This window comes from Artemia sp. Qi Xiang Cuo, chromosome 11, assembly GCF_049724085.1.
Source record: "Artemia sp. Qi Xiang Cuo chromosome 11, ASM4972408v1, whole genome shotgun sequence".
Lineage (NCBI taxonomy): Eukaryota > Metazoa > Arthropoda > Branchiopoda > Anostraca > Artemiidae > Artemia > Artemia sp. Qi Xiang Cuo.
This window is the reverse complement of record NC_142804.1, coordinates 72676967-72691980: the sequence shown is the minus strand read 5'-3', so window position 1 is coordinate 72691980 and position 15014 is coordinate 72676967. Positions and strand designations below refer to the sequence as shown.

Below are 15014 nucleotides of genomic sequence, written 5' to 3'. Positions count from 1 at the left end.
GCCCCTCAGAAATGGTACCTTGGTATATACTGTTCACTCCCTGGAAAATTATCTCTCCATGGAAAAATCTCACCGTGTAAAGTCCCCCCAAAGTCCCCCCAGCAAAAAATGTGTCCTCCCCTCCCCACCCGAAAAACGTATGCAGGCTTCCCAAAATACTAATACTATATAAAATACAATACATAAACAATGGGCAAATTTCATAACTTAAAGACCTTCCCCAGTGGCTGAGGGGGTCCTGTTATCTCCAAAGACATAGTTATTAGGCCTTTCAACTATGCTGGACAAAATAGCAATTTCAGAATTTCTATCGGACGATTTTGGGGAAAAGTGGCGTGGGAGGGGACCTAGTTGCCCTCAAATTTTTGGTGACTTAAAAAGAACACTACAACTTTTGATTTCCGTTAGAATGAGCCCTCTCCTGATGTTCTATGCCCATTGGGTCAATACAATCACCCCTGGGAAAAAAAAAATAAAAACGCATCCGTGATCTTTCTTCTAGCAAAAGTACAAAATTCCACATTTTTACAGATAGGAGCTTTAAACCTCTACAGTAGGGTTCTCTGATACACTGAATCTGATGGTGTGATTTTCATTAAGGTTCTATAAATTTTAGGGTATCTTTCCTTTTTTTCATAAATCCGACAAATTTTCTCAGGCTCATAGCCTTTGATGGGTATAACTAAACTGAACAAAATTTTTATTTTTAAAATCAGCATAAAAATCCAATTCTTTTGATATATATATTGGTATCAAAACTCTGATTTTTAGAGTTTTAGTTACTATTTAGCCGGGTCGCTCCTTACTTACAGTTCGGTACCACGAACTGTTTGATAATGCGAAAACACAGGAATGTATGGAGTTTCACTCATACATTCGCCTTCTTCGTTGTTAGACACCTAATACCATTATTGGGTGTTTTCATTCAAAGAAACTGAAAAAAATACCCCCCCTCTCTCTAGATTTTGAATTTTAAGCTTCATTAAAAATAATTGAAAGAAATCTTTGGACCAAAGCGTCATTGGCGCTTTACTGAAAACCAAATGTATTTTGAACTTTTTCATTTTATAATTATAACATTGAAAAATTAACGAATGCAGTTGAACAAAATCTTGAATTTTGAATTGCTGAAATTTCCAGAAAATTATTATATATTGAATAGTCAATTTGTTTATGTTATTTCTTTAAATTATATGGATATTACATTACAATAATGATTCAAACTTAAAAGCATCAGAAACTACCAGCCATGAATAAATGAAACCCGAAACGAATGGAAACTAAAAAAAAAATAGTTACATCACGCAATATATATACTGACTTAGATTTAAAAAAAAGTAAAATAACCATTATAATCAATTATATATATAAATATAATGCAATATATCCGTGTAATATAGAACTATTTCCGCTCGTCTTTGAGTTTAATGTGGCTCTACTTTTTTTTAACTATGTTTTAACTGATCCCTTTCAATGATTGACTATTTGAAATAAAAGGAATTATATCATAAAGGCAGGTGTATTTTGCATTGCGAAATTGATTTTTTTACACTTTTGGGAGGCTTACAACAGCCCGCATTCTACCCTTTTCTCATGTTTTCTTAAGTTAAGATTTATATAGATATACAGCCAGAGTCATAGAAGACCTAAAAAGTCGGCTAGACTTTTTCCTTTTTGAAAAAAAGGTCAACTGTAATATTTTTACGAGCTAAGTATTTATTTTTGAAGGCTGAGAGGTCGTTTATCCATTGTTCTGAACTTATTGATAGCACTAAAAAAAAAAAAAAAAAAAAAAAAAAAAAAAAAAAAAAAAAAAAAAAAAAGTGAGAGAGAAGTTAGCATTGCTCCATTTAATGATTTTTTTTTCTTTTATTGCTAAACCTTTTATTAAATTCTTTTTCTGTCTGGATTTGATCAAGAAAACTTTCAACAAAGTTTTCACAGTTTAAGTATCTTATAAACTTTCTTCCGTTGATTAAGTGCTGTTTGAAATAAAAAGCTTGAACCTTACTTCTCTTCCATTCTGTAATTAAAATTTGCGAGAAATAATTTCCATCTTATGAGTTTGTTTTTTTAATATGTTTGCAGTATATAGCCCTTACAGATGCAGTTAGAAACAATGCTGTGATGCTTAGATGAAAGGGAATAATTCCACTTTGAAGGGAAAATGAGCCTAACGATTCAAACGATTGTTCTCTGTAAAGAGTGGGAGGTGACCCCTCCCCTGAAAACGAAAAACTACATAAGTATAGTTGTAAAATGACTAAAAATACTATCTGCATTTTTGACTTCCCCTTCCCCTACTTGTCCTTGGTGACATATTTGTATCGTAGAAAGTGTTCAGTCACTAATGATAAAAATCTTACTAGAAACAGAAGACCTGTTTTTTATGGGGGGATGGGTAGAAAAAGACATGATGTTCTTACGGTGTTCAGCGTTGAACCCCTCTGGAAAATATTCCCCCATGAAAAATACCCCCTCATTAAATCCCCCTAGAAAAATACTACCCCCAAGCGGCTGGTTGGTCTCCAATCCCTTTGGACCTTTAAAAAAAGGACTATAACTCTCTATTTCTGTTCTAATGAGAACACTTCGAAGTTTCTACGACCATGAGGTGAAGGTATGGATGAGGAAAGAGCATTCCCCCTCCTATACGGAACAAAATTCTGCTCGTTTTGAGGTTTAATGTTACTCTTTAGTCTTTACTTTCATAATAACAGCGTAGACCAGACATATTCCAAGAAATCATAAGGGAGTAGATATTCAATTTCATTTTGATGCGATTTTTTTTTAGTTTCATTTGTGGCCCTCCCCCCCCCCCCCCAAAAAAAAAAAAATTGCTGGAAATACTCTTTTGCTGGCCTTGTGCTGGAAAAATTTTCCACGGAGAAGGGGATTACCGCCATGATTTTAAAAACAATCAGAAATTAAAGTCTTTTTTCAAATGAAAGTGCGCTACGAATAATTTTTCACCTGAGTTCATCCGCAAGAAATTTTCCGGGTGGAATTTTCAGCTAGAATTGAGTTATCTGGGGAAATTTTCGCCGGGGGGGGGGGGTTACGTGAAAAAAAAAATTTCCATGGAGGAATTTTCCGTTAAGGGAAAGAATTCTTTATGGAGGGAGACCCGGATTTCCCGCATTATTTAAAAACTATCAGAAGTTAAATTTTCAAAAACATGTTTTTTCAACTGAAAGTAAAGAGCAGCATTAAAACTTAAAATGAGCAGAAATTATTAAGTATACGAAAGAGGTTGACCCCTCCTCAAGACCTTGCTCTTTACGCTAAAGTTTTGACGTTTTGTCCTAATTCTCTAAGGATGGAGCGAGGTCTTGAGGAGGAGACAGTTCATTTCATATACGTTGACGTTGCTCCTAACTTTCAGTTGAAAAACTTGTTGTTTTTTTTTAATTTATTTTACTTACAGATGGTATTTATTAATGGGAAACATACAGAACAAGTTTTTTAAAGAAAAGTAAGAGCCTCATTAAACTAAAAATGAGCAGAAATAAAGTCAAATAATCTTCAAAGTCAAAAACTATGGAGTCTAATAGAAAAAAAAGATATAAAATATTTTTTCCATGAAGAAGACTGTTAATAAAAAAAAGCGAACAGAAATTAATTAAAAAATTTTTACACTAAACAAGTTGTCAAAGAATACTAAAGAGCTCCATTATGCCAAAATAGTAGAAATAAATTCAAATAATTTTCCAAGCGTAAACCTACCACAAATCACTATCAATAAATAAATAAAACCCAAAACGAACAGAAATTACAATAAAAAACCGAGGCAAACTCAAAACTAGTAAAAATTAACACGAGGAGGGCTGACAACCCCCACGCCTTCTCAAGACCAGAACATATTTTGTACTTTATTGAATACAAAACACATTTTAAATGTTTACTCTTTTTTTTACTTTAATAAATAAAGAAGAATTCAGGCTATAAGGAATAAATATCAGAATATGCATATGAAACTGACAATACATGACTTTTTTTTTTTTTTTTTTTTTTTTTTTTTTTTTCTCAGTAAAGTGCAGCCCTACTCATGTTAATTCTTAGTAGTTTTGAGTTTGACTAGGTTATCTATTGTAATTTCTTTTCCTTTCTTTGTTTCATTTATTAAATAATGGTGATTTGTGGTAGTTTTACACTTGGAAGATAAGAAAAAGAAATTTGTAGAATTTGACGGCGCTTTCGTCCGTAAAAACTTAAAAAATAAGAATTTGTTGGTTCTAAAACCAACTATCCTTTCAAAGTAAAGCTAAGCCTTCGTAAACCTTTTGGTGCCTTATATTTTTAGCTTAATTTTATAATTTTTGCCTACTTTTTTTTCTTTTTTAATTTGGCGCACGCTTCTGCCGAAAATTGCAGAAGTTCATATGGAAGTCTTTTCATCAAAAATGGATTTGCGTTTTTTTCTAAGTTTTTAAGATACTTATGGTGTATAAATTCCTCTTTTATCTTTCCATAGCACCTCTCAACAACAACAACAAAAAACTAAAAAAAATCTCAAATTTGGAAAACCTTATTTTCCACGGAGGAGCGGGGGTATTCTCCTGGGGGAAATTGTCCATGGAGTGTATTTTCCGGGGGGAATAAACGCCTAGAACCGTTCTTTTCCATTGGCGATCCTCTTTGTTGACTTAATATACTCCTGTAATCGTTTTCTTATTCGACAATTTGACAGTCCATTGCATGGAAAATAATTGAAAAGTCACGAGGGGGGACAATCTTCTCTCCAAAGAACTCATTTCCTAGGAAAGTGGAAATCAATTTCAGACAAGCTGAACCCACTAAATAGCCTATTTTCTGAGACCTGTAGCTAAAATTATGGATTTGGTGACTAAACCGTAAATATGATTGAAAAAGCAGTGACAAGTAAAAAGCATAAATGATTTAACTTGGTATAGGGATGAAAAAATTGTGCTGGATTCTTACACTGCATATATAACTGAATAGCTGGCCTCACTACGCGACGCGCTGTCTACGAGTGTATTTTTTCGAAGTTAGTCATTTTAATGTTGCTCATCTAGTTTGTTTTGTTTTTTATTTTGGTTTCTCTTTTTTATTATTCAGTAACCCACGTTTTTACTGCCTTTTAAACCGAGTTATGAATACATTGTTATTATTTATTCCCTTTTCGGAAATAGTTAATAAGGGGTTTAGTATGTATCTACTTAAAAAAGTATGTAAATGGCTACTTGTCAGAAACATCGAATAAGTGGTTATGAGTCGCAAAGTTACTCATTAATGCTTATTTCTCCTTATCATTTACAAGGTCTGTTTCTAAATTAAGTTGGTCAGGAGAAGTTGAACATGTTTACACCTTGAAATAAGTCATATTCCATAGCCATATTATGTTATAAAAATCGGCTACTTTCAATCACATGTATAGTAACCGTCATCAGCAGAAACACTAAAATAAAGCAATTAAAACCAATGATATATATAAAAGTAAAATAATTACATATGGTTTTATTGCTCTTATTTGAATGTTCAGCAAGAGCTTATAACTGATTTGAATTTCACTTTTCTTTTTGTTCTTTTGGTGTTTCTGACTTACATACATTCGGGCTCAACCCTAACACAATCTGGCCTAGCCTACTCTTTGTTAATTTATGGATATTGTGTCTAGTTTTTGTTTGTTTTCTTTTGTATTAGGCAAGTATGTAATCTTACACCGTCATCCAAGCTCATATTTTCCTCTGATTATGAAAATCACCTTTTAATAAACTGTTTCGAACTTTAGGTCTTATTAGGCGAAACAGATAGAAGAAAAATGCACATACTCTTTCTAAATATTATTTCTCATGACCGCTGTATTTTATCTTATGTATTAAAGTAATGTATTTGAACGGAAATACATCTTTTTCTGTAGTTCTTGTTAAAATAAAAACAATCCTGTAAATATTCGCCAAGGAAAGATACCGAAACTTTGATTATGCTGTGGCAAAAATGCCAAGTGTAATTATACGTGTTTACCGATCACCGTTCAAAACATTAGCTTCCCTGAAGCTCTGTGATACAAAATTAAGACGTGTCATCAGATCATTGTCGTGAAAGAGCGTTTATTTTTTAATAGTTGACAACAAAGTGAATTTCAACACAAATAGCGGGGGGGGGGGTTGAATTACCCATTTGTCCATCTGAATATTATCCATATCTATTTTTTCTGTTTTGACTATGGTTTGCTTAAAAACTATTTCAGCCAAACATGTTTGCATCGGGAAATTCCGTCTTGAAAGATAATAACTGATGTTTTATTTTAGGGTTTGCCCGAAGAATCCCCAGTTCTTGAGGAAAAAACTTGGAGACTCTCTGATCAACTACAAGCTACTGTCGATTTGTCCTTTGAACAGCCGTGTGATTCATCTGATAGCGCCTCGATTGGGAGTAGTACAGAATCTTTAGAAGCACAAATTCATGCAGCTACAGAGGAGACAAAGCCACCGGTGCCAAAAGGTTCTTTCGTTAGAAAGCGGGATTTATGGGAAAGAAAGCTGGCTGAATCAGAGCCAGGACCTTCTAAACTAGAACGAGGTAGACGTGTAGTAGACGCAAGACCGCATATAAAGACGAGGAGCTGTGCAGCAGCGCCAACTCCTGATTTAGTGATGGATTTACCTGTCATCTCCTGTTTATCGTCAAGCCCCCAGACGAGCAGCAGTAGTTCAGTGTCTTCGCCAAGCCCCACAGAAACGGCAGCAGATAATTTCGCTGCTCAGAACCAATCAACTTTGAAAAAATCAGATGCTGCACGACGCAAAGGAGAAATTGCAGAACCCATTGCTGCTAAAACTAAGACAGCCTCTACAAATGCCAATTTAGCTCCGAGAAATCCTTCTGATCCACATGACCTTCGCACCGCTACTATAGAGCCAGACTCTGAAAATAATCATTCTACTTCGGAATTTCCACTTCCTAGAACACCTAAACTTGCGACGAAATTTCCACATTTCTATAATCTACCGACTCCTGTATTGCCAACGCCTGGGACTCAGTTAGTTAACTTTCGAGCCCATCTCCGCTCAAGAAGCACTTCGAAAGCTGATGAAGAAACAAAAGAATAACAACTTGTGACCAAGGCCGTATCCAGGGGGGCACCGGGTCTGAACACTCCCCCTAAATTTTTTCAGGCTCGTAAAAAAAGTAGCGAAAATACATATAAACAAATCAGGATGTATTTTATTAAAAAAAAAAATTGACCCCTACCCAACCCTCCTGCGCCCGGACCAAAATCCTGGATACGCCGATGCTTGTGAAAATAGCTAGTTTCATTAGTTGCATCCAAATCGGTGCTTTCTAATCCTGAAAATGACTTTATTGAGTTTATTAGAAACCAGTTTGAGTGCGTGGGGAGTTTAAACATAAAATGTTAACACCATTCCAGAGCGTTGAGTTTATTCAAATAGTTTCGGAAGCATAAAAATGGGCTTCGTCAAATTCTAATTTTAAGACTATGGATTCCTGGTCAGGTTTTTTCTTACAATATTCTAACCGTTTTACGTTTTACTCCTTAAATGTCTTCTTTTCTCAAATGGGGAAAGTTTAATACATAGAAAAAGTTGTTAACAGGCACTGTCAGGGTTGAAGCTGGAAAACCTGAGGCATATTTTTAGAATTCCCTGTTTCCCTGCAAAATTTGTGTCGAGCAGCGTGCACATATATATGTTTACATTTACCGCGGGTTTATGGTCTTGCTAAGAAGGTTTAGGCGGTGCTTTTTTATTCTACTCGATTGTTACAACATCAACTTGCTGGCAGAAATCCATAAGACGGTACGCCAATTAGGAGGGAGTAGCGAGACAAATATCCTCCCCCCTCCCTACATTTTGGAAAATGGATTTTTTGGTATCTTCATCGAAAATATAAGAAAATGCACTCCTCTTTCCTATTTTTTGCAAATTACTATTTTTTGTTTGTCATAGAAAAAAAATAAGTATTTTCCCCTTCCCCCTGCGTTTTCGTAAATTTGCACCCTGGAGACGGTATTTCAAACATGATGAATTTTGCAGGAAAGAAGTAGAATTGAAAAATGTTTTTCATTTTTTACGTTTATAAGAAAGTAGTTGTTTATAAAAGAGAGATTTGATGGTATCCATGATGGGACAAAACAATTTTTACATTAAGAGAGCCAATCCTCAACAGTTTCCTTAAGGGAACTCGAGGACAAAACAGATGTCAGAAAAAAGAGAAACTTTCAAATATTGTGCCAACCAAATAAAATCAGGAGAAAACATCTTAAACAGCGGCTTATTATTATTTGCACCCTCCCCCCACAAAAATTCAGGGCAGATCACTTGCCTGAATGTCAAATAATTATATTGTCCTGCTTCTTTTTGTTTATGTTTTGCGTTAAATATGGATTCAATTGCCGTTGACTTAATATTCCTTTTATAAGTATCACTTCTTTAATTCAAATACAACATAAAAATCATTGATTTTCAAAACCCTATGTTTGCATACGATCAGATCAGTATCTTAAAGAAATTCCACAATTGCCTGGAAATTCTTGCGACAATGTCGCATTGTTACTCTCAGTTTTCGGTTGGCCGATATTCTTCTGAATAAAAAAAAAGAATCGCGGAGGGGGGTTTCAGAAATTATGATTATCAGGTGCATGCAAAGGGAAGGGGACATCCGGCCAAAGATCATTTCCTATAATTTTCTATAATTGTCCTTTGATCCGCATTGTTTAGTTTTTTTCCGACTTGGTTCCCCCTTTCCCCCTTGAATAAACCCTTACGTAAATACCTGACAAGTGTCGATTAGTTTCTGTTCATCTTCCTTGATCGATTTAGATGGAATTTCAGTTAGTTATAGAATCTAGCATAGTTATCGTACCAGCAACTACATGGCTGTAAGATTGGAAATGCCAGTAAGATTATAAGGCGATGATGTTTTAGTTATTCGCCCATTTTTAACGTTATTCTTCTTTTTAATTTATTTTGATCTTATTTTAATATTGTTGTAATATCTAGTTATCAAAAAAAGATATTTAAACAAGCAAATTTTATATGAAAATTCAAGAGCTTTGATTTCTATTTTGAGAAAAAGAGAAAATTGGTGCATTTTATTTTATTTATTTTTATTCGATTACTGACTTCTTAAAAAGTGTTGGTATTTTATGTGCTAGATATGTAATTTATTCTAAGTGGGGTCAATCTTTTTAGTATTTTAAATTGTATACATGGATATTTTATAAATTCTAAGTTGATTTTTAGGGGGCAAGGAACGACGAATATAGAGGCGTAGAAAGGTGGCCCGTCGCATCCCCTCCCCTCTTACCTCCCCACGAAATAAGCTTTTATTTCTTTATAATTCCTTTTATTTTCCGTATAATTTGCCTTTTTTCTTCTTAGTCAACCTGTTACCCCTTTCTCCTCCTATGCAAAATTGATTTATGTGTGTGTCCAAAAAAAGACAAATCAACATAAGTTCCATGCAAATTTTAAAACCCTCATATTGTTTTCTTTAAAATATGAGTAATTTTGTGTATAAAATGTTTAGATTCAGGAGATAAGAAACACGTAGGTTGATGAGCAGAAAGCTACTTTTTGATACTACTGAGATGTATACAGTGATGATCTAAGAGAGGGTGACATCTCAAAGCTTTTTCATCTTAAAACGTTTCCTCCGCAAATTTTTTTCTTCAAACGATGCACTTCTTCAAGCTAAGGGCGGATCCAGGATTTGTTTTAGAGGGGGGAGGGGGCAAAATAGGTTGATTCGATAAACTTGCGTTAGGAGCAAGTTTAATTAACGCGAACTTGCGGTAAGTAAGTAAGCTACACTACCCCGGGGGGCGGGGGGGGGGTAAATAATAATAACAAATTGATAGTTTGAACAACACGTGCCCAGAAATTCAGGAAAATCTAAAAATTTTAGGGGCCCATCCCCTTCCCCTCTTCTCCTTCGCACGCTTCAGTCTTGACATAAGTTTATAGTGCTGGTAGTAATATAGCAAGCCTTGGAAATAGTTAAGCATTAAAATAGTATTCTGTACTTGCTTCTTTGATTTTGTGTTGTAGATTTCAAGGTAGGGTTTATGGTTGATATTGTTTATGTTATACTAATATAGGCTGGGACTATACTGCCATTTTTAAATCCAAGAAAGTTCTTGCCAGGGTTCGAGATGGAGTTAGAGCTGCGCTATATTTGGTGTCAAGTAAGGTCTGTTTAATGTAAAAAGATCTATTTGAATTCAAGTTATAAGTTCTAGTAAATAAAGTCTAAGATAGTAGTTTGATATTTTTTAGCCCATTCGAAATCTCTTCAATCAAGCAATAAATTGCAGTTTTTTTATTATTATAATTATAATTATTGTTATTATTATTATTATTTATAGCAATAGTAGCTGGTGTTTCCAAGAATTTGATTCCAATTTAAAAGATTCTCTAAAATGAAGAAGTGTTGGCGTCTGGTAATTTTTGTTGACTGGATAGTCCTTGTCAATATGTTTTTTCTAATGCTTTAATTAACGATTTTTTATTATGCTCAGAGCTGCATTTAAAGAGTGGGAGGATAGTTGGATTCAACAGTAAAAAAAACTTATCTTTGTGTTATGTACCCTACTCGCTAAAAGACTCTCTAGAGTTGTAAAATTAGATCCAAAACAAAAATTAATACATTTTTTCTAATGATTTAATTAATGGTGTTTATTTAAGAACTTATATTCTCCTGGAGAATTTATATATATATATATATATATATATATATATATATATATATATATATATATATATATTATATATATATATATATATTCCTGAAGAGCTTTGGTTTTTAGAGTAAAGGTCATAATTCTAAACATCTTTTGAATTACCAGCTGAAAAGTGAAATTTAATACGTGAAATTCTGTAGTGAAATTAATACGAAATTATTAAAAAGTAAAGTGGTTATATGACTCCCCATCACGCTCAGAGATCGAGTTACAATCCCTCTTAGGTAAGGAGCAAGAAATCAATTCAGTCTCTCATAAAAATTACAAAGATCTTCTGAATTTTCAAAATTATATTGAAAACAATCAAAAATTTTCTGCAGAGTAGAACAAAATGAAGAAATAAGGAATTAAGACGAAAAAAAATGCATCCCTTTTTTCTCTTTGCTTTTTGAGAAAGTCAATTTCGTGTTCAAAGTGAATTTGAGTTTATTGCGAAAAGGCTTTATTTTTGTTAATTCTTTGTTGTAATATTTGTAAATGAAAATTCTCTAGTATTCGAATGTGATTTTCAATCTGTTTCTATTTTCTTAAGTCTTGAGTTATAATCTTATGGCAACTATTATGTTGTGGGGGAGGGCAATTACTCGACGAAAATTAATAAGCTGAATTAAGTAGGCTAAGTAAGCTTAATCAAAGTTTTTGTACAATCACAATGTACTCCCCCTTTTCCTAAAAATCATATTCATTCCTCCAGTAATTTATCTCGTATTTGAAAAACTGATTTCTCATGTTATCAGTGCCTCTGACATTATTATTTTTATTCCTATTGGTCAAATAGTTTAAATTGCCGAATAAATGTAAATAAATAGAATTGCAAATACAAACGTAAATGAATTGAAATATAATAGACATTGTATAAAATAAACTTCCGCTAAATTTGCTCCACTACTTAGCTTTTTCGTTGGTAAATTATTCTTCGTTACGAAACTTTCGCGCTTAAAATGTTTTGTCACGATAAATTATATTCTACTAAAATTATTACTCCTTTAAAAGCATGAAATAAATTTATTTTAAAAGCTTTCCCTCAATCTTGACCTTTCCTGAATCCTAACCTTTAATGTCAAAGGAGACTTGGAACCATAATTTTCATTAGTCATTTGGGAAAGTATTCGCTCCATTTTCTTACTTTTTTTCCCTCTTTGAGTTGAGGAACTCGTTCCTCAATTTAAAACAAGTAATTTTACCTTTCCACCTAAATTTTTTTGCTCTTTATTTTTTTTAGATATCCCTTTTTTAATAACGTTGTATTTATATAAATCTAGTGACGAAATAATCCAATGTTTGAACCAATTTTGCATTTGATTACATTTCATGTATTTTACTTAATATATTGGATTCTTAAGAAACGAAACAGTAACGCGAATATGCATAGAAGTAAAATAAAAAAGTACCCCTGGGATACTGTTGAGTATGCTTAAGCTAAAAAAAAAGAAAACACTAAAAAAAACTATATTGGTTTAAAAATAAGCATGTGAGTGTCTTAACTTTACATGGTAATATGTAGTATTCCAAATATGGGGTAATGAGGGCTAGTAACCCCTTACCCTTTAATCCAAAGTTTCCATAAAATCAAGGAAGAAGGGGTTTAGAAAGAGCAATAAGAGTATCTTACTCCCATAGCGTTTAAAATCTAGTGTTTTAGGACGAAAAGTTTCGGGATTGGGGAGGGGTAAATGAAAGGGCTCAATTTCGGTGCTCATTTTATGTTCCTTATTGTATAACTTTTAAATACTTAGTATCGTGTCTTTATACGATCTCTTAACCGCTGCATTTTATTGTTGTTGTTTTTTTTTTGCTTATAAATGCTGTACATGTGTCTTTTAGAGCAGCTTTTAAATTTATTTTGTATAATATTGGCATAACCATATCTAGTCTGGATGTTTCTTTAGGTTTTTTGGCAAAATAAACTTTGTATCATTTGTTTTGTCTTGATTATTACCCATTTTTTTTAGCGATGGATCTGAAGTAGGGATGTACGAAGAGATTCATTTGAGTAAGGGCTCGTTTTTAGGAAGGGGATAAGCTCATCAAAACACCCTGAAAATGTACTAAATAAGAAAATGTGAAGAATCAGTCTGGATAATTTGGGGGGAGAGGAATCTCCCTTCTTCTGCGTACTTTTCTGACTGAAGCTTCTATGTATTGTATAATCGTGATTCAATTAACTGCAGGACATCAGGTCTGCGGAATAGTTGAATATGCTTGCCAGATAAAACATGAAAAAAATCGTTATGGTACTTTTGAACTTGAGTATAAAAAAAACACTCCAAGACTTTTATAGATAAGATTAGCATTTTCCGGTACATGCTAGGTTGAATTGATTTAGGTACCTATGACATAAAAATAAAAAGATTTTGCTCCCTGGAACCACCGTACGTCTATTCATGCCTGAAAACTATTTTCTAAAATTTTTCTTTCGGTTGCTTCAAAATTATGAAGTTTTTAGAGTAGTATCATGTTTTTTCCAGTGTTATCAGGTTGAACCACAAAAACAAATAAGCTTATTTAGTTCGTTGAATTTGACAACGTTTTCCCGTTCGTAAAAGTTCAAACATTAACTTTATATTTGTTTCCCAAAGACAACTCTACCTTTTAAAGAAAAGCTGCTCTTTCTTAAACTGTTTGGTAGCGCACGTATGTACATTATTTTTTCACCTATGTTCCTTTTTTCTAAACTTGTAGCCTTTTACAATCAAAAACAGTATAAGTGCATATTTCATCAAAAATCGATTTTTCCCAATTTTCTAAAATATTTATGGCTGTGCAAGCTTTCTCTCACTGTACATAAAGTTAGACGCAAGTGCTCCGGAGAACATTTAAACAACTAGAAACAAGCGACATTAGATTTTTGCACGGGTAGGCAAGTCAGGTTTCTCTTGAACGCGAAACTTGGCTTCACCTTTGGAACACTAACTTTTAAAGAACCTAATTATAAATTAATATATTCCAATACGTATATAAAAATCGGTAATTAGTAGTGTAATGTTAGTATTACATGTTTTTAGAAATTACAAGTTGGTTTAAAAGTCTCGAGTTAGTTTCAAAGGCATTTTGAGAAAGTTTCTGCTAAAATACGTGTTCCAGGGTAATATACACTGGACCGCTGATGCAGGTTAAATGGGGGGAGCTATTTGTAGGCGCTGATAATGTAGCAGCCAAAAATTACGGAGTTTGATTATACTTCATAAATTTATATACAGTGCTTCCTCTTCACCAATTCCAGCAATCTGACTTCATTTTCACAATTCTTGGTGGTTGTAAGATGATCTTTGCAGGATTATGGCTTGGTCCGGTATTCCTTAATTACAAATCTTCATGCAAATTTATCTTGTTGTTGGTGACTTAACTATACTAAACTAGCAAAAATATGGATGGGTCTATTAAAATTAGTTCATCTGCACTTACTTGTTTTGCCCCCTTATCGTCTTCATTTTGTTGCGGTCAGAACGACTTGTCCAGTAGGCATTGAATTGAAATGTTTCCCATCTTTGGGCTATTTGGAATATTCCCAAATTTGGAAGTAAAGTCGTTTTTAAGACATTTGTCATGGTGCCAAACATAGAAAACGCCCAACGTTTTACTAAGCCTTTGCCCAGTTTATTCACTATATCCTATGTTAAACATCTTACTTTAAGGAATTAAAAGATGACTTTACTTAGCTTACCTACTTAGTTCCTCTCGCGCCAGTTGGCGCACAAGGCGACAACGATGCCTCTCCACGACGAACTCTGAAGAGCTTGCGGAAACAGGTAATTTATGGACTATATAGTGACTATCTCAAACTGTTTGTGTAGAGAGGTGGCTCAGCCTCCCCCCCTAAGAGTTTTTTTTGGGGGGGTTGCTATGACCCGAAGCCATTGAAGCGGGTGCTAATGCTTCATCCTAGTTCTAACTTGTCTAATACGTCAACAACCCTTTAGGTCTCAAAGAGTGTTTGAAAGGAATGCAATTTTTAAAATCAGAAATCAGATGACATAGTTCTCCAATTCATTCAATTGCTGGTTCGTTTTGTTTTGAGTGAATGAATGTTTTTCTTTTATTTCTCAGTTATTCGCTAGTATACGTCGATGGTGGTTCAAATTTTTTGATTTTTTCAAATCGTGGATATTGGTGAATGACTCACTTTTGTGGTTGTTAGGTATTCGGTTTTAATTCTTATAATTTGTGGTTTCTACTGAATTTTATTCATCTTTTAATTTTTTGGTTTGTTCATTGTTTTTTGTTTGTTTTTTTTGTTGCTTTTAATCTTTAATTTTTTTTTCCATTGGTTTTTTCAGATTCACATAGA

The 15014-nt window shown here is 33.6% G+C and overlaps 1 protein-coding gene across 3 annotated transcripts in view; it reads left to right on the top strand.

The window, feature by feature from the left end:
* LOC148947325 (SLIT-ROBO Rho GTPase-activating protein 1-like) overlaps window positions 1–10707 on the top strand; it is a 707344-nt gene extending 696637 nt beyond the window's left edge. For all 3 annotated transcript variants that reach the window (XM_089097014.1, XM_089097015.1, XM_089097013.1), the window contains one exon: window positions 6273–10707. In XM_089097014.1, coding sequence (XP_088953140.1) covers window positions 6273–7073 — 801 coding nt within the window. In that variant the 3' untranslated portion in view covers window positions 7074–10707. The remainder of the gene's footprint in view (window positions 1–6272) is intronic.
* Window positions 10708–15014: the final 4307 nt, after the last annotated feature.